General features: G+C 33.0%; 1 protein-coding gene and 1 pseudogene across 2 annotated transcripts in view; both read left to right on the top strand.

The window, feature by feature from the left end:
- PCDH11X (protocadherin 11 X-linked) overlaps positions 1–26,536 on the top strand; it is a 747,204-nt gene that overhangs the window by 49,316 nt on the left and 671,352 nt on the right. For both annotated transcript variants that reach the window (XM_067722354.1, XM_067722353.1), the window contains exon 2: positions 703–1,287. In XM_067722354.1, coding sequence (XP_067578455.1) covers positions 748–1,287 — 540 coding nt within the window. In that variant the 5' untranslated portion in view covers positions 703–747. The remainder of the gene's footprint in view (positions 1–702; positions 1,288–26,536) is intronic.
- On the top strand, positions 17,841–20,888 carry LOC137217254 (retinoic acid receptor beta pseudogene; annotated as a pseudogene).

Genomic DNA, 26,536 nt, shown 5'->3' with positions numbered 1-26,536 from the left:
CACACAGAATATTGTATAAAACATTCATGACACATAGAAGAATTGCATTTGAAAACCACATTGTAACAAAGAGTAAATGATTATATTTTTGTTATTAGTAACACATATCCCTTTACTTTTCCTTAACTATTGAATTAAATGTTTTAAATTATTTTTATTACTTTTAACTGTCTTGTTATAATATTATCTTTTATATATCTTATCAATGGTGAACACCTTTATAAATATTCTGGGTCTCATAATTACTCAACGTATCTTGCTTAATTTACCTTTCATCTTGATGTAAAAATGCATAATATTAGATTCAAACAAATCTGTCATTAGTTTATTTAACAGTGTTTTTCGTGCTAGTATTTTCATTTAATGATTTTGGCAAATTTTTATTTTATTGAAGTATAGTTGATTTACAATGTGTTAATTTCTGCTGTACAGCAAAGTGGTTTGGTTATATATATGTATATATATATATATGTGTGTGTGTGTTTCTCTTTCATATTATTTTACATTATGATCTATTACAGGATATTGAATATAGTTCCCCGTGCTATACAGTAGGACCTTGCTGTTTATTTCATTTAGTAATTTTAATTTAAAACTGAGCATTTAGTTAACATACATTAATGCTTGGCTTTAATAATTGCTTCTTCTTCCTCTTCCTCTTTCTCTTCTCTTTCTTTTCTACTCTTCTTTTCTCTTTGGCAGTTCTCTGTGGACTGATACAAAAAAACTAGTGCAATCCTGCCTGGTATGGACTTGTTGTCCGGGACGTATATATTTGCGGTCCTGTTAGCATGCGTCGTGTTTCAGTCTGGCGCCCAGGAGAAGAACTACACCGTCCGGGAAGAAATGCCAGAAAACGTCCTGATAGGCGACTTGCTGAAAGACCTCAACTTGTCGCTAATTCCAGACAAGTCCTTAACAACGCCTATGCAGTTCAAGTTAGTGTACAAGACCGGAGATGTGCCACTGATTCGAATTGAAGAGGGTACTGGTGAGATCTTCACTACTGGAGCTCGCATTGATCGTGAGAAATTATGTGCTGGTGTCTTAGTGGACACCCGTTGCTTTTATGAGGTGGAGGTTGCCGTTCTGCCAGATGAAATATTTAGACTGGTTAAAATACGTTTTCTGATAGAAGACATAAATGATAATGCACCATTATTCCCTGCAACGGTTATCAACATATCAATTCCAGAGAACTCAGCTATAAACTCTCGATATGCTCTCCCAGCAGCCATTGATCCTGACATAGGAATAAACGGAGTTCAAAACTACCAACTAATTAAGGTGCGTTTTAAAAATGCTTCATTAAAGATAGCACATTTTTTAAAGGGAAGAAAAAAAAAGAATCTTAGTGTACTTCAAGTTTTGAGTAAGCCATCACCACAATTTTACAAAGTTTAAGTAAAGCATAGCAAAGAAAATTTATCAATGCAATTTTTGCAATTGCATGGAGTTTATGAATCTTCATTTTATGTATATTCATTTTCAAGCAGTTATTTGTGTTTCCACTAACAATCTATTATAGTGGTCAGACAAGGAGTTCAGCCTTGCTGCTTACAAATCAATAACCTACACAGTATCTTACTTTTAATCTGTCTAGTCATGACTTTGCCTCAAACTTGGCCTAAACAAGCAAATCTAAACGTCAAGAATGAATCCACAAACCTATCGGGTTTTCTATGTGATTATTTTAGACAGAAAGCTTTATCTTGTCCTTTGAAAAGAAGCCAAATACATTTATTTTGGGGGTGAATAGAACATTTTTATTACTAGCATTTCTACACAGATATAGTAGTAAAAATATTTTTCATGCTGATTTCAAGTCAAAGCAAGATCTTTAAGCATCTCTTGAGTCACAAAATGAGATTAAATTTTAGATATGTCTTGTTAATGTTAAATATTTTCATTTTGTTCCAATTCTTTGAAAACACAGAGCATTCATTTGCAGTAAAGGGTAAGTCAATTTTTCAGTCAAAGAGTTTCAGTTAACCTAAAGAACCTATTTTGGCTTGATTTGGGTCTTGGGGTGGTAAATGCAGAGGGAAGAATAGATGGAATATTTGGTATTCTTTGAAGTATGTGCAGAGAGACTGCATTTATCAAGCGAATGGGAGAATATTTTTAATTGGCTATATGGTACATAGAGTAGTAGAAAACTCAGATTGGGGTATGTGATATAGTACAATGCACTTGAATGATCTTGGCAAATGTGTAAAAGAACAAATGTGCAGGTATAATATAGATATGGTCAAGCAATTTTCAAAGTTTTATAAACATTTTCTGACTATGCATTACCAGATTATGATTATCATAATGACCAATGTTAAAATTATTCAAAGAACACATAAATAAGATATTTTGATGAATATCATCTGAAGGTTTTAGCATGGAGGTTGTGTAATATTGGAAAACTGCTCAGATGAAGCTGATATGTTGTGAAGATATATTTGTTTATAAATACATTCAGAAATCGAACTCTGGAGATCTTTTGAGTGATTTCAAGTGAAATGCAGATTTGTGTGTGAATATAAGAAGTAAAAACTGAAAACAGATGGATGATTTATAAATAAGCATTTCTAAGTAAGGTCCTTGCAATAGTGTCTCCTTATCTGATGAAATGCAAAAATATGCAGAAGTCAGTAAGATATAGATCACAATTTTGTGCTTACCACCGACTAGACAAGCCACCTCCAGCTTAATCTTTCTTACTTTTAGTTTCTCCAGTCATAATATGAGATTGATGATATAAATTTCACAGGGACAGAATTGGGAAGAATAAGCACTAAGTAGAGGGTAGATACACCTGCATAGAAGGTTTTTCGAGATGCATTGAAACATTTGACTGTTTATAGAAATGTGAGGCTTATTACTTTAAACAGTAAGTTGCATAGCAGAGTGGATACTATCTCTAAAGTTACACTGTCCAGTAGATGACTGGACAGTTACACTGTCCAGCAGTGATGACGGAAGTTCTATTATCTGTGGTATCCAATATGGTAGCTACTGGCCACATGTGGCTATTCATTACTTGAAATGTGGGTACTATTACCAAGGAACTGAATTTTTAATTTTAATTAATCTTAATTTTAATAGCCACCTGTGGTAAGTGGCTACTATTTTGGAGAGCACAGCCTAAACAAAGAAAAGCAATTTATTTGGAAAATAAAAATTGACAGATTCAAATCAAAATGGGACCTTACCAAATTTAAATCAGGAATTAGTAATAGGGTCTCTCCACCCAACAATCCTGACAAATGTGTTATTTTGAAATGCAGTGCTTTACTGAAAGAATAATTTTGTAATGTCTCCCTCAGGGCAGCTTAATGAACTTCCAAAAAATTTCTGATTTGTCTTGAAAGCTGCTTAACAAATTCAAATTAAAAAAAAAAAACAAATAAACCCACTGGCTTAATTTAGGTTTGTTAAAATCTATTTTCATTTGAATTTCTTTGAAAGATTATCAGCAAGTGACATAAAGACAGGCTCACTAGAGGTTCTTAGATGAGTCTTAGAAATAGACATGCTCTACAATTTCATTCTGTTTTAGAATGTGTGATAAGCCAAAAGTGATGTACCTAAGTACTGGGGCATTTGTATGGCCCAATGGGCAAATACTGTCCTGACTGCTTGTTAAAAATAATAATTATGGAACACAAAGCATAGCCCTGGGCTTGCAGAGGGCCATCTCATGGGTTAACTGAGTGCACTTTGACTTGCAAAAAGGTCCTGTCATGAAAGTGGTATGTACACTGGGGGAGGGGGGATAGGGAGGTTAAATAAAAATAAAAAAAAGAAACATGTTATGATTCATCCATAAATTTTAAAAAGTGTTATAATTTGAAAGTAAGTAGGCCAACCATACTAATTTATTTTAAAAGATCTTTCCTGCAGAGGTTGAGAATTTAATTAATGTTAACTTGTTCTATTTTTGTTGAGTAGACAAGAATAACAAAATCACAGTTTATCTTAACTAAGGAAATATAAAATTTATATGAAAAGTTCAGATAACGAAGGGAGAGAAGGGGGAGATATAGGGAAAAATTCTAGGAAAAATTAGGTCAATTTACACATGAAAGTGTCTTGCTATTAACAAATCTATGTTAATTAACAAGATAATTAACTGAAAATAAAGGTATTTGATAAATGTATCAAAATGTATATAATAAAATGTAACATAAGACAAAACATACAATATTGATCTTCAAAAAATTAATATATAAATATTTTAATTTCATTTATGCATTTCATGATATTAGGTGTGCTTTGGCATAAACAAGGAAAGCATTATGATTACACACTTTAAAAATTTGGATATTGCATTTCAGGGTAATAATTTGTTTTGTTTATGATCATATGACTAGTAAATTGGGAACCAGAATAAGGTCTTCTGACTCTTAGATTTGATTGACAGAAAGAGACAGATAGATAACCTTGAGGGTGAGGATCACAGCAAGTTTAACAGGAAGGAAGAAGAAGAAAATGAAAAAAGACAAAGTAAAAAGAAAGTGAGGAATGAATGAATAACATGATTACCAAGTGATTCTGCTTAGTACAAAGAAAATTATGGTAAAATAAAACTTATCCACATGATCTTGGCAAGGTTAATTTTCAAATTTTTGAGAGATTAGGTTACTCTAAAGAAAAAAAAAAGCTTCATCTATAAAAGTTTTTGATGTGAATTGCCACTTAAAATAATATCCAGAAGTGAAATCTTCCCTTTTCCTTGTCTCAAGTAAAGACATGGTATAATGAGAATTCCCCATGATATTCTGATATAATTTCCCTTAATTTGGACTAGCTATGCTAAAGATCTATAACTATATATATCTCTCTATACACACATATATATATATGTGTATATATATGCCATTTTTATATATTATAAATATTATATATATATTATAAACATATAATTTTTAAATGTTATTAAATAATATATTTTAAAATATATATTATACATGGTATATAGTATATACTACGTGTACACTATACCTACATACATATTGTATACTATATATATAATTATCTGCATCTATGTGTCATCTATCTAATAAATATATACCACTGAGCCCTAGTAGTATTTGACAGAGCTGTTGTCCAGGAGTAGAAAGTTACAATGTTTTTCTAACTTCCACCTTATTATTCTGACAGCCTGTTACTTATAAAGCTTTTTTTCATATTCTAAGTCTGTTGTCAGGGAAGCTAGTACATTCACAAATAGAAATATACTTCAAGCACCCAATCTGACTCAGGATATGGATATAAACCACAGGGATCTACTTCTTTCCATGGTTGGAACTCAGGGGAAATTAGTTTGTGTAATGATGTTGCATATGTCTTCATTTTCTGCTTCAGATTTTCATCTTCCCTCACATATATCAGCAATAATATTTCTATACTAGCCCAGTGGCAGTGTGTTGATTGGTCCCCTTGAGGCAGGCATGACAATGTTTCAAAGGTTGACTGTGCTGACGGAGCGTGAAGGTCAAATTTTTCTCAGATTCGTGACCCGACTCAAAGCCCTCACACATTTTTGCCCATCTCATAAAGCATCCTCATCTTTTACATCCACCTCAAAAAAAATTAATCTTGGCCAGAGTCTTTTCACATAATCAAAGTTTGGGACCTTGTTTCTATTTTGTTTAAAATAAGATATATTTGGTTTTTACTTTAAAAACTAAATGAGAACTAAACATATTGCCTGTTGATCAAGAGTTTGGATTTATGAAACTTAGGTTAGACTTAGATTTGCTTTGAAATCTGGGATTAGAAAATCCAAATTGTGAAAATTCTATCTACCATTAGATTTAGTAACCTTGAATACACTTGCCAAGAATGAGACATCAAATAATATATCGTGGAGCTAAAGAGCAAGCAAACTTTATTATTCTAAAGGAATTAATATTTCTTTATCATATGTATCAATAGATCAAAGTAGTGTGTAGTATCAGGAGGAGTGAGTAAAATTCATTAATGCCATTGCAGGCATAATATGCTATAACAAACAATGTTATAATATGCTATAATATACATAATATGCTATAACAAACAATGTATTTAACTGCTTTAGAAAGCAAAGCTGCCTCTAAAGATATTCAGAAGAGTTTGAATATAATGATTTTCTCAGTTTTCAACTATAAAATGAAGTTTTATTTGGAAGTTCACCCTTTCAGCTTTAAGATAACTTGATTTTATATTCTCTGAATTCTATGATGTGCAGATTAACATTTTTGATCTGTGCTAAAAAGTAAAAAAGGTGACAGTCAAATGACTGTTAGGTCCCTGAAAGCTAGGGGTTATTATCAAAGTGTACCTCCAGTGGGGAAAAATGACAACATAAAACTCATTCTCTTCATAAATGGATCTTTATTAATGTTGTCAGGTCTTATTACAATGAGAGTGTGACACTAATAGGATTAAGTAACTTTTGACTTCATTGCTATTATCAGAGGCCTGGTTAATATAGTCCACTAATGCCTTTCATTAAATACACGTGTTATTAATAGTCCCACATGCAACACATATATGTAGGACATTTTAGATAGCTCAATTCTAGAATTTATAAACTAAGATTCTGAAGAGCAAATGTATGTCCCCAACTTTGATTAATTTACTCACATTCTGCCCTTTGACCTGATAATAGCAACTAGCTATAAGAAATACTGCTAAATTTTACATGGATTATTATTAGGCACAGGTTTATTGATCTGTTATTCCATTGTTCACTGTATCTAAATAAGAAACAATTTTATGTTTAATTTTGTGCCTGCCAAAGGGAAAGACTTAAAATCTATTAAATATATATTTAATTATATGACAAAATTATAGAACTCTTTCATGAAAACATGAGGTTTGGTTATACAGATCTACTTGGCTCCCATAATTCTGATCGATGCTAATAATCTGAGATAATAAACATTCCAATGTGTGTAGTTAGTTCAGCATAAATTATTTTTTTGATCTATACAACATTATACTGACTGTATAACAACACTCTTAGTGAACTGAATTATGATCCTTCGTTCAATCTTAGACCAAAAAAAATGATGGATTGGTAAAACTTTTGTACCAGAGGTGATAACATCTTGTTCAGAAGTGATGATAAAAGCAATAAGGTCATTTGGGGGGAAATTTCTGATTTTGACTTAATTCAATCAATAAAATAATTTAAATAGCTTTATGCTTTTACCAAGCTTTATGCTTTATGCTTTTATGTGAATTTGGACCAATTTTGAAGAAATTATTCTTTATCAAAAAATATAAAATGCATATGAAAAATAGTTCTCACTTCAAAATCAAATACAAAAGAAATTAGTATTCTCCCTTCACATTTATCAGTTTAGTCATCTTCATAAATCAGTAAAAAAGTGTGAATAATTCGATAGCATAATAGAGAAAATAAACTGCTTTGACCACAAATTAAATTTTAGTATATCTTTGTTGAAGTGTCTTAGTTTCTGAATGAACATAGAAGGTACCAGAGGAAGGAAAGTATTAAGTTCAATTTAATTTTAAAACACAGAGCTTAAATAACTATTTTTGAAGTGTTCTTTATACATTGGTCTTTTGCTTGCAGAAATTAATATATCTCCACCAATATTATTCCACAATTATGTGATAATGGTTGTTTTTCTTCGTAAAAAGTTAAATATTCATCACTAGAGAGCTCAGTGCATCAAAATATAATATCCACATGCAAGCACACAGAAATGTGTCTTTTAGCAACTAAAACAATAAAACTATAGCTGTCCATATATTTTTCATTTGCTGTGAAATGTAAGATGTAATTCTAGATAATCAGTCATAAGAAACCTATTGCTTTATTTTTAACACAGTGAAAGAGTGTTTATATTTTAATTGCTGCATGTAGATGTCTGTAAACTTGCAGGTAAACTAAGAAAAGTAATACAAGGTTATAGAATAGGAAATAGAAATAAAAAACCTTTTGAAAAAACTACTTTTAAACTTTGTTTTATTCAACAAAACAAGGAGTTTTAAAAGTTGAATGCGTAAAATGAGGTTTTAGGTTATCTCACCTAATTTACATTTGTCCTTGAGATCTCACTTAACCAGGAATTTTATTTTATGGAGGATGTTCTCATGAACATATCTTATCCTATTGCTTATTTTAAATATAGAACTCCATTATTTTAAGCTTCTCCAATAGAATGAAGTAAAGCTCTAAAGAATGGAAAGCTGTTCTACTATTTTCTTAGTTGTAACGGTAACTGACTACCAACTAACATCTTAGTCTAATTCCAGTCATCTAAATTTAACATATACTTAATGAGTGCCCAGCGTACAAAGTCTTGAGGGATAAAAATACGTTTGAAAAATAGTCACTGTCCCCAGGGAGCTTAATAACAAGGCATTATGGGGAATATATTTCTACACTAATGATAGTAAGGAAGAAAACATTTATTGTATTAAAAGAACATTTTATCTTGAATTGGTCATTCTGACATTAAGAACATGGAATTATATTTAAGTGTCCACAGTTTCAGACAAGTTAAAATTTCCCAATCTACTTTCAGTAGATTTTCACCCAGCACTCTCATTAATTCATGATATTTTATTTTTTACTAGGTCTGCAATTGTGGCAGTGATACTTTCTGCCAACATTTATCTGAAAAACAATTTCAAGACTGGAAATAAAATCTTTTTGATGAAAATGTTAATTCCTGTGCTAGTGGTGGTAATTACATAAGTCCTTCTATTATCTTAATTCTTAAACTTGTCGTCTATGCCTCCAATTCCTCTTCTATATAATGGTGAAAATAAAATTATCTTTATCTAACAGGCAGGGATATTATAAAAATTAATGAAATAAGAAAAATACATAAAATTTGCTGAGTGCCTTGAAGAAAAGTGTTTTATAAACAGTAGTTACGGGTTTTGCTCTCTGGTTTAAGATTGTAGTCTCCTCCAACTTTTCTAAAATTATGCTCTATACTCTTTAAAAGCCTTATTTTACAACCTAAACTTTTCACACATATTTTATATATGTATACAGAGGAATATATGACAGCATTTTTCTCTTTCTCAATCAGTGCCACTGGCTCCACATTTATTTCTTGACTTAGTTCAATTTAAAACAAACTTCCATTTACCTTCTTTAACTTGTCTCTTGAATCAAATGTTTCCTTCTCCTCATTTGTCTTTCCCTCCTCCTGGCCCTCCATATGACTATGATATTGCTAATGTGAATACTTTCTCATATACAGCTTCTACCATCTGGAATTACTTTATTTACATCTCATTCATATGCCATTTTAAAAAATTAGATGTCCTATCTTGTCTTTTCTTTTTCACACTGAACTCTTTTCTATTTTCCTATTTCTTTTCTTGTAAGTTGGTCAAAATTGTCTTTCTGCAGTGGATTCTGTAGGAGAGATATATAATAACAAATTTGAATTTTTAAATTTTTAATCATTCTAAATTAAATAGGTTTTAAAAGTCATTTTTGCAGCAGGATATTTGCTAGAACTACACTTTCATGGATACTAGTATGTTTTCCTGGTTTAGGAGGGGGCCCTTATATTCACTGAGCACAAGAGTTTGCTTAGAAGCATCCATTTATAGTAGCTTAGTCAGGGACAAGAAGAGCTTTGCTGTCAGTAAGGAAAATAATGAAATAAATAGTTAACAGAAGAACAAAGTGATGCTCTAAACAATCCAGGGATGAAAAAATTAAAAAAAAAAACAATTTAATGGATTATAAATAAAGAAGTGTAGAACTTTATAGATTAATTTTAGTTGAACATAGTGCATTATTGAAGTCACTGAATGATTGTATGGATGAATGTGAGAGTGCATATAGCTATCAAAAAGTAGGAAAATATAATCGTGTTTAGATTATACAAAGTAATGAATATTTGATTAACTTAGATATTCAACTCCCTTCCATAAATAAATATGAAATGAAGGCTACTTAGATTGGTTGAATACACAAAAAAACTATAAAATTCTGATTTTGATTATTATATTCTTGACTTCATTTAGTGGTGTCACACTGCTTTTTCTCTAAGGACTTAAATATTTAACAGATTTTGTGAGTTTCAGGAGGCCTTCAAATCTTTTAATTTTACTCTGAGGAAAGTGATTCCTGAAGGACCAGCTACAGATAGCCATAGCATTTTCTTCAAAACCATATCACCCCTTCAAATACCTCATTATTCTAGATTCCAAAACCAGTCTAGAACTTTCTAAGTCGAAGAAGTAGCGATGACCATCCTATCATATTTAAGCCTTTGGAAGCCATTGTAGTGGTGTGGGAATGTATCTTTAACTAGAAGTACTCATGGGACTGGAAAAGTGAAAATTTCCTCATTGAGGATGGTATATATATGGCACTGAGTTGAAACATTGTTGGATGGCTTCTATATAGGCTGAACTAGCTTATCCATCTGGAGCTTTTAGGATTCTAGACATTTCTCTGAAATCTATTTTCTCCAGAAAACCCGTCTTGAGTTTTCAGGCATATTTAGCTGCCTCGAGTTTTGCTTTAGTCCTTCAAATGATGCTTTAGATCAAATACCTAATTGGTAAAACGAACGGATTTTTATAAAGCTAGAGGTCTCACATAGAAAACCAGTTTACATGCAAAATAGCTAGATTAATAAAACTGACATTTTAATCCCTTTAACTCTTAGAAATCTGATTTTTTGTTATTTATCTAATAGACATGACTTCTTGAGCTGTATATTCTACACAAATATAATCATACTATGGCAAATTTAAGTAGTTTAAAGTAACTTAAAATTTTTCTCCACTTGTTTTATTTGGTATTTTGTAAATAGTAATCTCATTTTAACTATGTCTGGCCTTCTGTAATCTAGACTGTTAAAGGTTTGAGGCAAAAAATTGACTCCTGTCTGAGATAATCTTCTACATACCCTACAATCTAGTGGCTGGCCTTATTTGAGTATTGATTAGTGTAAAAATAGCATTTTACCAAATAGCTCCCTGATATTATGAGACAACTGTGGTATTTGGTTAAGCAATTATTTTTGTATTGTTTCCCCATTTTAAGGCATAGTGTATTAATTAGATTCAGCTATAAGTAAACAAACTATTGTTTTAGATAACCTCAAGAGTTATTTCAAAGTATCTTCATGGTTTGCTACACAGTTTACTGACAGTTGTTTCATCTGCCACAATTGTTAAGCTTTCTTAAACTTAATTGCTCCAATGGGTTAGTGATAGTTGATTCACCCATATTTGCAGTGCATTGCCACAATGAGTTATCCACAATTCTTTTTACTGACAACAGCTTTTGTATTTTGTGTTACTATGATATTGGAAGATTTTTTTTTCCCCGCACATAACTGACTGCATAACTCTATGATTTCACACATTAGCAATTTCTGTTTCACAAATAACTGGATTTGCTGTCCTAGTTGCTTTAAAAGATAACTGCTTATTTTGATTATTGCTTAGGCAATATTTGTAGTTACTTTAAGTGTTGCTTTCTCAAATGATTTCCACAGACACAGTGGACAAACGGTTTGACCTGTAGAGTTCAGATTCAATTTGTAGATTAAAAAGAGAATTATCTTTGGGTGCCTTATACATATCTTTGTGTATATATATGTTTTAGCCTCTATTTTATCCTCACCTGGTTTTCTGTTATTTACTTTTGTTGTATAAAATGAGGCTAACCACATAATTTATCCTCCAAATAAGGACAAGTTTAAAAGTGAAAGGGCACCTCTTAATAATTAAACAGGGACCAAGAATATATGGTCACAATACATAAAACCCAAAATGTCTAATTTCTTCTTTGCCATTTTATGTTTCCTATTCTTCCTAAAGGTCTGAACTACCTTGAGCCAGAAAGCTGCCACTTCCTGCATATTAATGAAGTAAACTATTACTTGCACTAACACAAACTGGACTCTCCATTTATTTTAGCTGAACAATTCTCAGGTGAACAATTCTGAGTTAGCTCAATTGGCAAAAGATTGGCTTGTGAAGAATTATCTGGCAGCAGACATGCTATCATCAAATTTATGTAGGGTGAATCCTTTTCTGAGCTGGCATTGTTCATCTCATGTAGTGTTCACTAAAGCTAAACAGGCAAGAGAATGGCATGGAAAGCAGATGTAATTTCATTAAAAATTCTTTTATTTTGGACATATGATTTCCTTAATCATTATTTAAATATATGAAGGCTATCTGTCCTTTGCTTCCAAGCTTTGACTCACAAAAATTAGGAGGGATTAGCCTCTGGCCAAGGTTCTAAACAATTAAGGTTTTAAGAAGTTAAATGTGTTACCCCATTTCTCCTTTTCTACACTGTTTTCCCTGAGTACCTATTTATCTAGAGGCCATTTGAGTATAGCCTAAACAGTTGATGAGTTAGAGAACCTCTTGCACATCTTTTCGAACTAAAAATTAGGTTGTAGATAAGAGCCTTGAGTGGTTTTTGTAAGAGAAGAATAGTGATTTTATCTGCATGGACATATTCTTCATAAATACTTTTAAAAGAACAGTTTATATTTTCCTCCATTATACTGATTTGAGAATAATAATGGATACTTGGATGCAGTATCAAATTGTACTCTGTTGTTGTTTCTCCATTCACCAACATTAAAAAACATGATGTCACCAATAATCATTTAATTATTTTTGCATCATATGTTTTGGTTTTCTTCATGGATTTGCCTGGACTTCATTCAGCGTTTTGAACTTTTTTTTACATACATACTAAATATAAATATATATTTTTAGATAGATAAATATGGGCACTTAGGTCACCATCAGGAGATATATATTATATATTGTATATATATATATCAGGTGTATTCTGATGGTGACTTAAGAGTGCCCATATCCTATTCTAGTTGAGCTAATCATTTTTCTAAAGATAAATTTAAATTTCACCCCCTAACTGTCCTATATGCCTTGACTCATAGAACCAGATATGATGCAGAATTCTATTTTAAAAGTCAATTGTGCATATCAGGATTACTGTTCTTTTATATGACATTATTCATGAAAAGCAAAGCGATTCAATGAATTAGTAAACACATTTCAAGTATGTTTATTTTGAAACTTGCCTTTAATTCTTAGAGATAGCTTGAATATTTTAGTATAGTCCCTAATAAAAAGAATTGAATTAGATTCAAGTATCTAGGTAATAGAGTTAATAGCAATCACTACAAACTTAATAATTCTGGTGGTAATAAAAATCAAGTTAAATATAAAATGTGGTACAGAGTTCAGCTAGTTTAATAATCCAATGGTTTAATAGTATACAGTTGATTTTAGAGTAATGATGTTTTAAAATGCAAATTGCTTATTATTAGATTCCTTAACTTTATATTAATTGTTTTTCTTCCACCTCTTGGCAGTTTACCAAATCACAAACGATTTTTTTTTTAGTACCTGCTTTTATTTTATTTATTTATTTTTAACATCTTTATTGGAGTATAGTTGCTTTACAATATTGTGTTAGTTGCTGCTGTATAACAAAGTGAATCAGCTATATGTATACATATATCCCCATATCTCCTCCCACAAATGATTTTGATCAGAGAAGAATGTCTTTTTCAGAAGTTAAAACCAGTATTTATTAAATGTTTACCAGTCTACTATCATTGATAGGGTTTTGCTATACTTCAAAAATATATATCCCAAGGTTGTCAAATTTTTGAGAAATTGTGATTACATTAAATTATAGTTTGATAATCAAAACATAATTTGAGCATCACTTTAATATTCAGGCTTCTTGTCCTTGCTATTATGTGCATGAAAGTAATTGATCATAATTCTATATAAATTATTCATTCTAAACTGTAGTCAATACTTTGTTATTCTATGGTTAATAATCAGATTTAAGTGAATCATATCTTTTCCCATTACCTTTTTTCTCCAAAATACTTTAAAAATATTTCCTAGAAATTTTCTACTTCAGCAAATGTATGTCAAGACTCCCAGACTGTACAGCTAAAACTAATGCAGTATTGTAAATCAACCATACTTCAATTTAAAAAAAGTCTCCCAGAAAACTTCTTTAAATTCCAGAATTATTCATGGGATTGGATAAACTCACATCTCCATTAGATGTTTTTTCCTGTTATTAGTAAAATCCCCTCTAGTTCTGATCAGTGTTGTAGCAGCTTTGTCCTTGGTTTTTATTATATATAGGATATTTTACAAGAAGCAGCATCTTCCCCCTTCTAAGAAGATAGTCAAAGCAAATTGGTGTGTTTATTTAGAATAGTAGGGATTTTTAAAGGGAATTTCAAATTGGACTTTCTAGGTATCACAAACCTCAATCATTGATAAAGAGATTCCTCTTTTAACAATTTATTTTGATGTAGCTACATTCACTTTGCAGATTTTTTGGTAGTTGTACATGTTTCCTTAAACCATTTTTCTTCTAACTATTGGCTTACTGAGGTTGTGAAAACGTACAGAGGCTGTGGATACCAACAATTTTAAGTTCTGCTTTGATTTCCAGAGGGGAAATGTAATATTATACTGGCTTTGGCATATAAGACCTTTACATTAATTCTTAGTCAAGATAAAAAAATAATTTTCTTTTACCACATTGCCCAATTATCATCCTTTAATCAAAGTAACTTATTAATGCTACAGAATGTATTTGTGTACATTATAGTTTAGAACTTGATTTTGAGAACATTTTATTCTAAAAATCGTATCAAGACGTGACTTTCCAAATGCACAGTATTTTCCTATTATGGTTAAACTTGTACCTCTTTTTGTCCCCCTCATCTCACCCTTTTAAACTAAGACTTGTAGCTGCACGAGGACTGAAAATACCTTTGCTTATTTATGACCTTATTTGGTAAACTTTATTTAATGTAGGTATTAAAAAAGGAGGTAAAACCCCGAAAATGTCCCAATTCAAAAGAGAGCGAAACCAAAAACTCCTTTCTACTAACTTTATACTTTGAAGCATTTATTTTATAACCCTTAACTGTCAAGAATTGTCATATGTTTTGCCATCTATGACAGCTCTTTTAGTAGAATAAGGGAAAGGCATTGTTATAATAAGTAAGGGATTTAAGTAGAGCAGCTTTCTGGTAGAGTGAAAATAGTGATAATTCTGCCATCATGCTCTTGTTTTTTCCTGTACTGTCCACTGGGTTATCCATTATTTTTCAATATGATACAAATTAATTAAGATATGTAGTGAGCTGTGGAAAATTTCTTATATTTTGTCATAAACATATGTTTACTGACTGTACATCTATAAATCAGTAAGCAATGCATGAAACTCTAAGAATTATAGTATTATGAAAATATCTACAAAACCCTAGATGTTTAAACCACTGTGTTTTTTCATATGATATTGTCACCAATCAAATATATTCACCATTTTTATTTTAAAAATAATAAACATTTATTGTTTAACATAATTTAAAAATACCATGTTTAAATTAACAAATGTAAAATAAAGAGTTGGACATTTATTCATATCAGATAAATAGAATAATGTTTTCTATGTATATATAATATTTCCCATAATGTTCAGTTTTTCTTTGGCATCTGTAGCTTTAGCTCTTATTGAATAAGAACGTGTCTTGGAACCTGAATCAAAACTTGATTTTAAAATTTTAGTTGGTAACCAAAGATCAAATTTCTCCAGTTCTGTATCAGATGATCTGATCATTAGACACTAGGTGGATTCACTTAATTTCAAGTATTACATTTTAAATGTGTGTTGATTTTACCACCTATAATTTCAAGCTACTGTGTAAACCTTGGAAATTTTAAATAGTACTTCCATTGGTCACAAATAGAAATTAGTTTGCTGCTATTCTGGCCTAGCATACAAATAAAGTCAAAAGCTTCTCCTCCTGGAAACATTTAAACCATTTATATTTTCATAAAATTAGGTATTACTTACTGGTGATCTCAGAGTTTTTAAAAATACAATTAACCACAAGATAAGATAGTCTATATGAAAATATGTTTATAGTCGGCTTACTGCCATAGAAAAGTGATGTTTGTACAAATGATTCTAATGCACAGATGTGATTCATTTCTTTCCATTTATATTTCTGAGGCTCTTCTGATTATTTATTTGCTGGATCCTACAAGTATAATTGTAGTTATACTGATTTCAGAGTAAAACTTCGCATTTGGATACAATTTAGTCTTTTCCTTTTAGGATCATAATTCTCAGTGTGTTGGCCCAGGGTTTCTTGACCTTGGCACTATAGACGTTTAGAGCTGGATAATTCCCTCTTGTGAGATGGGGTAGGACAGGATGGGGGCTGTCCTGTGCATTGTAGGAAGTTTATTATTATACCTGGCCTCTACCCACTAAGTCCCCGTGGCACCCTCCTGCTTAGATGTGACAACCAAAAATATTTCCAGAGTTTGCTAAATATCCCCTGTGTGGGGGAGGGGGTTGGAATTTCCTTAGCAGAGAACTACTGCTTTAGCCCACCCTTGCACAGCCTAGTGTGGTAGGAGCAGATTTATCTTATTTTTAGTAACTCCAAGGACAAGTCAGGATGTTTTGAACACTTTCCCAAACCTTCAAACGATGACCATTTCCAGATGAGAGAATACTTCACAAATGTTTAAACAATAAATGCAATTTGAACAGTTTCTTAAACTTTAGGAGTCATAAGTGGAAAAGTATTAGCACATAAAGAAGTATTAGCACCAGGCTTCCCTGGTGGCGCAGTGGTTGAGAGTCTGCCTGCTAATGCAGGGAACACGGGTTCGAGTCCTAGTCTGGGAGTATCCCACATGCCGCGGAGCAACTAGTCCGGTGAGCCACAACTACTGAGCCTGCGCGTCTGGAGCCTGTGCTCCGCAACAAGAGAGGCTGCGATAGTGAGAGGCCCGTGCACCGCGATGAAGTGTGGCCCCCGCTTGCCATAACTAGAGAAAGCCCTCACACAGAAACGAAGACCCAACACAGCAAAAATAAATAAATTAATTAATAAACTCCTACCCCCCCAAAAAAAGTATTAGCACCTTTGATAGATTTTATGAATAATGCTTTTTTATAATTTCCAAAATATTATAATTAATTTTCAGTGTAGAAGTTACTTTCTTATCTATGTAACTAGAAAGGGAACATTATGCTAAATATAGAGCAAAGTAACTTGAAAGATGGTTTTCTTCTAATTTCAGATGGGATAAACAATTCATTAATTGCACAAAAGTATTTCAATATTTATTCTGTTTTATTATATATCAAGAAAATACACTTATTGTTAACACTAACAAAATCTTAACTTATGCAATGAATCCACTTTATAAATTGAATATTTATATGAAACAAATGTGTCCTTTGCCCAAATTAATTTCCAATCTTAGAATAAAAATTAGAAGGATAAAATTAATATGTATGAGTATTTTTGTTTGTAAAATGTTATAAATTGTGGGAACTCAGCTAGTAAAGAAAGGTTTATTCTTTTCAGTAGTAAAATCATTATTTTTTTAGTTTGATTTCATGGTTGTGTAAAAATTATTAGTTAAAATAGTTAAATGCTAATGTTAAAATAGTAAACTTTGAAAAAAAACTATTTGCTACTGTTAAGGATAAGAAATTATAAAAATTAACATCTAGCATTAGACAAATTAAGAACTGCTTGAAGATACAGTATATGAATGTAACACAGTTTGCCTTGTATGATAGCACTAGTATGGCTATCTTGTTAAAAGAAGCATTTATTAAGCCAATGTCTTTACTAATGGGTTTATTTATGATCAATTGTTTTTAGCTCTTAAATTTTATAATTTTTTCTTTTAGTATTGTGAGGCATGAAAATATATTTTGACCGTATGCCTACAATAATCTTATCTAAACTGCTATATTCGTCACTGAAAATGTCTACGCTTTAATGTGTGAAACTGGGACCAATTTAGTTAAGTTTGTCATTGGCTGTGTCTGTAAAGAACTGATTAACTTAATAAGACTGGAAGTTTCAGTTGTTTCATTGATTGACATAGTTGCTAGATGTCATGGCATAAAAATACTGGTTCTGCCTTTCAAGGCATAACCTTAATTAATTTTGGAGAACTTTTATAAACATTACTATTCTCTGGATGGAGTTTAGATATTATAGTATATGGATACCCTGATTAAAAAGTGTGATTCAGTGCACCTGAGGGGGAAAAAATTACTAGTAGTTTGAAAATATCATTGTTTCTCCTGATTCAAAATGATCCCAGACATAATTTAAATCACTCCTGGAATCAGTGTCATGGGGCGTAGTATTTGCTGATATTAAATATGTCTAGTAAATTTGAGTAGGCTAAGACTCCTTAAATATATAAATATAGCTATACTTATAGAACACTGTTGGCTTTTTTCCTATGGAGGGGCTACTTTAAGAAGAAGACATGATTTTTTTATTGGAAAGTAGTGACAAAAATATTTTTGTCATCTACTATGCTGATAATTCATTTAGATAGCAATAGCTTATGTATTTAATAGATATTAAAATTTATTTTGACTTTGTTGGTTCCTTGTGTTTCTGTAAAAGATACCTGTCTTGGCCTGTGGAACTGGTAGTGCCAGTTGTACAGAAGAGGTAGTACCATAAGAGGAGGAAAATTACTACAACAATCATGGTAATGAATATGATGAGGATAATGGCAATAATGATGATACTGTTGATGATGAAAATCATGAATTTTCTAATGATAATCACTTATTTGATGATATTAAAAATGCTACTCATGAATTGTTTAACATCAGCGAAATTTGAGCTTCATGTTTCCATCTTGCTAAAAACATGGTCAATAATGAAGAATCAGAAATGATCTCAGAGGACATGGTACTTCCTTCTAAAATAGAATCAGAAAAACATTTAAGCAAATGGGGATGAGTTCTTCCTCCCCTTAAATTAAAACAGGAAAGGATAGGTAAGAGGTAAGGCCCTCTTAATGTCTCAAGATATATCCCATATGGTCAGTACCAACTGGCTAAGCCTTGGATTATGAAAAGAACTTTGACTATAAATGGCCTCACCTGGAGCTTTCTCTGATTCAGTGGACAAGATACTTTTGTCTGGGCATTATCTAATATTGTCTGCCCTGATTTTTTTCTCTCTTTAATTATCTCTTAATCCAGAGGCATGTCAAAACTATCCCATGGCCTCCATTCCTTGCCCAGTCTTAACCCACAAAGAAGAATGTGCATTTGAGTTAAAGTCTGAACTGCAGAAAGCCATGTCTAATGTTGCCAATCCTTCGCTTCCATTAGGGAAAAAAAATATACTCTTTGGTCTGTCTGAAATGTGCACGGGAAAAAAAGACCCAGGTTTGCTGCCCTTCTCAGGCCATCCTCCAACAAACTCTGCCCCCACCTCCATGATGATCTGCTTCAACTGTTGGGCTACAACCTACCTCTCAAAAACCAGATCACTGAAAAATCTGGTACTTTCGTTAACAAATGTGAACAATGTTTTACTGACTAACAATACAAACAAACAAAAAAAATATATATCATCCACAAGATTTGTCTGTTCATCCATTGATAGCATTAGCATTAATGACTTCCAATTATTCAGCAAAGCCTCGATTAGAATGAACCATCTCTTATTAGTCACTGCCCATTTGAAACTCCATTCCTCACAGAGCAAAGGATTTGAGCTATTCTTGCAATGATTACCCATTTCCAAGAGAATGTAATCTTTGGACAACTTTGTCATTGACTTCTCTCAAGAAAATTTGCCACCATCTTTATCATGACATCTAGTTAATCAGTATTCAGACACCCTGACACAGAGAAGAAATGGCCTCCCCATATGATATAGAAACTGAAATCCTTTTTTGGAGTAAAGGAGATTTCTGGGCTTTGAGGATTAAGTAGGACATTAGTAGAATGAATCAGATTTTGTTTTCTGTTTCATTTATATATGTCTCATATTTAGTCATTTGTTTAAGATTTTCCCTTTTTTTCTGAAAGTCAAAACCTGGCTTTTCAAAACTAAGTGAAGAATAGACTGAAAAAAAATTGGAAACTGATGAATGGATTTGTTTCAATATCCATCTGTTCTCATGGATATAACCACCCTGATATCTTCAATTAAATCTCCTTTGGAGGAGGCACCCCGGGCGGGGGTTTTAGCAGCCACTGAGTAGGGTGGGCATTTCCTCCCACTCGGTCATGACGCACAGGTTGGGCACGTGCGAGGCTCAGGAACAGGAATTCCAGTGCTGACCATTGAGTCCGACTGGACCTGGGCCTCTGGGACAAATTCAGTGAACTGGCCACCAAGTGCATTATTGAGATCGTGGAGTTTGCTAAACATCTACCAGGCTTCACCGGCTTGACCATCGCAAACCAAATCACCCTGCTGAAGGCAGCCTGTTTGGACATCCTGATTCTGAGAATTTGCACCAGGTATACCCCAGAGCAAGACACCATGCCATTTTCAGACGGCCTGACCCTGAATCGAACCCAGATGCACAACGTCAGGATCAGACTCCTGACCGACCTCGTATTCACCTTCGCCAGCCAGCTCCTACATCTGGAGATGGACGACACGGAGACAGGCCTTCTCAGCGCCATCTGCTTGATCTGTGGAGACCGCCAGGACCTTGAGGAACCAACAAAATTAGATAAGCTACAAGAACCATTGCTGGAAGCACTAAAAATTTATATCAGAAAGAGACGACCCAGGAAGCCTCACATGTTTCCAAAGATCCTCATGAAAATCACAGATCACAGCATCAGTGCTAAAGGTGCAGAAAGTGTAATTACCTTGAAAATGGAAATTCCTGGCTCGATGCCCCCTCTCATTCAGGAAATGCTGGAGAATTCTGAAGGACATGAACCCTTGACCCCAAGCTCAAGTGGGAACACAGCATTGCACAGTCCGAGCACCTCGCCCAGCTCCGTGGAGAACAGTGGTGTCGGTCAGTCACCACTGCTGCCATAAGACACTTTCTAGCTACTTCAGACATTCCCCAGTACCTTCACTCCTGGGATTTAAAATGCAAGGAAAATACATTTTTACTGCTGCTTAGTTTTTGGACTGAAAATATATTCAAACTCAAGAAGTTTTCATATGTATCAATATATGCCCCTCACTGTCTAACTTACCTAGAAGTACAAACATTTTAATTCTAAAAATCAGCTATGTCGTGCAACCCAAAACCAGTTAAAAGCTTCTATTCTCCTCTTTGAACACTCAAGATTGCATGGCAAAGACCCAGTCAAAATTATTTCCCCCTGGTTAATCTTCTGAAGACTCTGCACATACAGAAGTATAGCTCTGTTCTTTCCCGTACGTTTGGTGCTTTCCTTTTGTCTTGCATACCCCAAATAACCAAGACACCAAGGTTATGGAACAGATTACTTACATATCCAGTTAAGAAAGGGTCAAAAAGATAACTGTCTTGCTTTCACAGACCAAGACATCAAGGTAAGGAAATGGGACTGTTGTACAGTGTGGCAAGATAAGGCTAAAGATGTTCTACTTTAGTAAGTATAGAAGCTTGTGCTTGCTCTCTGGATGCTCTCAGACCGCATCTTTTATTTCATGTTGCCCAGTGAAGTATAAAACAAATTCACTGTACTAGCAGAAGATAATTCCGTTATAGTGCAACTGCCAGTTCAAGTATCAAATGTCATTTGTTCAATTGTTGATGTCACTTTAAATTAAAAGTGGTTTATTACTTGTTTAATGACATAACTACACAATTTTTTTAGAGGTACATTTTTACAGTAATGATAGCCTCCAAGGCAGAAACACTTTTCCGTGTTAATAAAAGTTTTTGTTTACCTATTCACAAGCCATTAGGGAGGTTTCATGGGATAATGACGGGCTAGTCTACCACCTGCACCATGTAACTCTGTATCCTTCCTGATTCCTGCTTGATACTGGGGGGTTTCCATTGCCTCCCAAAGTCACAGGTAGAGAATCTGCGTCCTCTGGCCTGATTCAATCACTGTGAATCAGAGTGGAGGCTGGGGTGGAGTGGTTAACAGATACAAGTGTCAGTTTCTTAGTTCTCATTTAAGCACTAGTGGAAATTTTTTTTTTTAATATTATCAAGCCTGTGATGTACTTTCTCTGGCTCTGTTTGTACATTGAAATTGTTTAACAATGCTTTCTATGTTCATATACTGTTTATTTTTTCCATGGAGTCTCCTGGCAAGGAATAAAATATATTTATTTTAAACGTGAAAAAAAAATCTCCTTTGTTCCAGCCCATAACATTATGAATTTAAGTTAACACTTTAATTTTTTTAAATTAATTTATTTATTTTTGCTGTGTTGAGTCTTCGTTTCTGTGCGAGGGCTTTCTCTAGTTGTGGCAAGCGGGGGCCACTCTTCATTGCGGTGCGCGGGCCTCTCACTATCGTGGCCTCTCTTGTTGCAGAGCACAGGCTCCAGACGCTCAGGCTCAGTAGTTGTGGCTCACGGGCCCAGTTGCTCCGTGGCATGTGGGATGTTCCCAGACCGGGCTCGAACCCGTGTCCCCTGCATTAGCAGGCAGACTCTTAACTACTGCACCACCAGGGAAGCCCCTAAGTTAACACTTTTAAACATTTCAATCTGAATGCTTATTCCAAATAATATAATCAAGTAGTTTGATTATTCTCCTAGTTGGAGGACACAGAATAGTGACAATGACACACGTCCATAAAAAAGGAAATAGATAGATTTATCATACATCACCACAAAAAATCCTTTAAGACAGAAGTTAGTATCAAGACACTACCATTTTCAGTGACCTTCCCGAGTACGTACTCTTTTGTCAAAGAGGAAAAACAAACAAGCTGTTCCTAATGTTGAAATCTGATGAAACAAAGAAAAAAAAGTCAATGGAAAGAATTACTTTTCTTGGGACTAACATTTAAAAAAAGAACCATATGCTACAATATCATTGTTCTATTAAATAGTCTTTGCTAAATATCAAATAGATAAAATAAACGTATGATATCTTAAACCTTGTGCATGGCTTTGCCAAGATTAACACCAGTGCTGTTAATATTTTAATGTAAATTCTTTTCTTCCGAAGAGAGTTGATACTTTCTTAAATACATGACTTTCCTTTCTGTAATATAACTTTAAAGTAGGTAGGGACTTGGTGACTTCAAGGTTATTGTCAAATATGTGACTAACGGCTCAGGTCATTTTACATGTAATCCATTTTTTATTGTATTTCCCTTGACAGTGCTACAAATGAATGCTGAAAGAAATGTTCTTGAAATAGTGCATAGAATCTAAATGACATCACAATGTTGAATATTTCAGAAAGAGTTGCTATCCTCTTCTGTAGTTCTAGGCAGCCTATAGCAAACCAATGAACTTTTAATGGAATTAAAGTAAATTTATTATAGTACCAATTATATTTGTATTAAGAATATTAAATTTATTTCCCTATTGTTTTCCAAAATAGCCATATCTCTGTGGTTTTATCCATTTGAAACTATGCAAATGGATAAACACTGGCATTTCTCTGGCCCAAAGATGTATCAGTAACAGTAAAAAAAAAAGAATTTTTTTTTTAAAAGTCAGGTTAGTTCTTGATAAATCAAGCAGTGGTAAAGCTCAGAAATAAATTTTTAGTCTTTCCCCCAGCATTCCTCAATCTACAGAATAAACAGCTTTTATGTAAGCAGTTTTAGAATCCAATCTCTTTGGAACTATTTTTAGTACTTACTGGCACTGTATGCATTTTCTGGGCAACTGTACTAGATTTATAGCTCTGGAACTGCTGTGTTATTTATTACCTTCCAATAGGCAATAAAGTGGTGTCTTGCACATGCATATGTCAAAAATGCTAAAGTTTAGTACAATGGTTCAGCTAATTCTTTCACAGAAGGATAGGCAAAAAAATAGCTTTTAATTCGGCAAGGAATATTCCTTATTCATTTTTTTCAAAAGCAAAAATACTTCTCTTGGGAATTTCGTATCCAGCACCAACTTTCTTTTCCTTAATTTTACAAATCCCTACAAAGAATTAAAGTCTCATATGAGCTTAATAACATCTTGCTTATTTCAGCGGTTTTTGTCCTAGATTTGCAAACTCATCTTATTTTTGAATTTAGGAAGAAATGCCACTCACAAATGAAATTAAGTCTTTTGAATTACATGAGATTATTAGAAAGTCCCAAATTTTTTCTTAACCTGAACTGGAATTGGCAATTTTGTGTACATGAGATCAAACTAGTTTAAGACACCAGGATCCAAAATCAACATATAATGTGTTGCATTCAATTCATATAGTATGTTGTTTTCTTCTCTGAGTTTTTGTTGTCTCTTTTTTTTGTTTGTACATATGGGTGTTTGACAGATGTAGGGTTTTGTATTTTGTCAGTACACAGGCCACTTACCAAACTAAGTACTTGTCATTATTTCTTCCAAAAATAAAGGTTTACAACTAGGCTATAAATTTTTACCAGAGATTGACACTGTAGCTTATCATATCCCTAACAGAAAAAAATAGTTGTTTTATAAAATAATTCTGAAATTGTTTTTTGGACAATTTAATTAAAGCAAAAGAAAAAAAGCAACCTGAGTCAACAATTACAGTATATTCCTATTCAAGCACAGACTGAAAATTAAAAACAAGAACAACCAAACTTTGCTCTTTCTCTTTTTTTCTTTTAAAATAGGAATTCTCTTTTTAATTTGTGCATTTATTCATCTAACAAATGCTTATTTAATGTGTTCGTATATGCTGGGTGCTATGTCCTTAGAGATCATACATATAAATGAAGCTTGAGGCCATTTTATCCTACACTCACATTAATTCATGTAATAGAGGCTTAAGTAAATTACCGAGAGAGAGACACAGATGAGTGATAGTTCTCTCACCAAAGGATGACCATTTGGGAGAGATAGCAAAGGATTTTCTCAAGATTTTTTCCCTATAAACAAGGGGGAAATAATTCTGAGTAAGTTTGGAATTCAGGATACTACAATTATCCCAAAGCTTTAACTATTTTTTTTTTTTTTGTATATAGGACATATCTACAGTAAAGGTAGCAAGGTGATAAATTAAGATACCATATATCTTTATTTCCTCTTTTCATCTATCCCATTGTTTTCATGTCATGGTCTAATATATGGCAAAGAGCTTCAGGTTTTTTCATGTTTCATATGGATTTGAATGTCAGTTGAGCTAACTGACATGGGGTAGAACTAATGTTGGATCCATGTGTTAGTCATTCTTTATTCCTGAAGGAGACAAGACAGAGGAACAGCCTTGGAATAGTCATTCATTAAAGATAGTAAGCTCATGTTGGTACCACACTTTAGCATCAGACTTAGGCATCTGTCCAAAACTTTGTTGAAAAGTATTTATGTCTTATATGTAGGCAACTCCTTTTCAAATTACTGGGATAATATGAAATGTATTTATTTATTTATTTATTAAAAAAATATTTTATTGGAGTATAATTGCTTTAAAATGATGTGTTAATTTCTGCCTTAGAACAAAGTGAATCAGTTATACATATACATATATCCCCATATCACTTCCCTCTTGTGTCTCCCTCCCTCCCACCATCCCTAACCCACCCTTCTAACTGCTCACAAAGCACCAAACTTATCTCCCTGTGCTATGCAACTGATTCCCACTAGCTATCTATTTTATATTTGGTAGTGTATATATGTCCATATATACACTACCACTCTCTCACTTTGTCCCAGCTTACCCTTCCCCATCCCTGTGCCCTCAAGTCCATTCTCTAGAACGTCTGCATCCTTATTCCCGTCTTGCCCATAGGTTTTCCATGACCTTTTTTTTTTCTTTTAGATTCCGTATATATGTGTTAGCATACGGTATTTGTTTTTCTATTCTGACTTACTTCACTCTGTATGACAGACTCTAGGTCCATCCACCTCACTACAAATAACTCAGTTTTGCTTCTTTATATGGCTGAGTAATATTCCATTGTATATATGTGCCACGTCTTCCTTATCCATTCATATGTTGATGGACACTTAGGTTGCTTCCATGTCCTGGCTATTGTAAATAGAGCTTCAATGAACATTGTGGTACATGACTCTTTTTGAATTATGGTTTTTTCAGGGTAAATGCCCAGTAGTGAGATTGCTGCGTCGTATGGTAGTTCTATTATTAGTTTTTTCAGGAACCTCCATATTGTTCTCCATAGTGGCTGTATCAATTTACATTCCCACAGACAGTGCAAGAGGGTTCCCTTTTCTCCACACCCTCTCCAGCATTTATTGTTTGTAGATGTTTTGATGATGGCCATTCTGACCAGTGTGAGATGATATCGCATTATACTTTTGATTTGCATTTCTCTAATGATTAATGATGTTGAGCATTCTTTCATGTGTTTGTTGGTAATCTGTATATCTGCTTTGGAGAAATGTCTGTGTAGGTCTTCTGCCCATTTTTGGATTGCGTTGTTTGTTTTTTTGTGATATTGAACTGCATGAGCTGAATATAAATTTTGGATATTAATCCTTTGCCAGTTGTTTCATTTGAAAATATTTTCTCCCTTTCTGAGGGTTCTCTTTTCATCTTGTTTATGGTTTCCTTTGCTGTGCAAAAGCTTTTAAGTTTCATTAGGTCACATTTATTTATTTCTGTTTTTATTTCC

Source organism: Pseudorca crassidens, chromosome X (assembly GCF_039906515.1).
Source record: "Pseudorca crassidens isolate mPseCra1 chromosome X, mPseCra1.hap1, whole genome shotgun sequence".
Classification (NCBI taxonomy): Eukaryota; Metazoa; Chordata; class Mammalia; order Artiodactyla; family Delphinidae; genus Pseudorca; species Pseudorca crassidens.
Note: the sequence above shows the minus strand (reverse complement) of the source record. Positions and strands in the feature narration are given on the sequence as shown.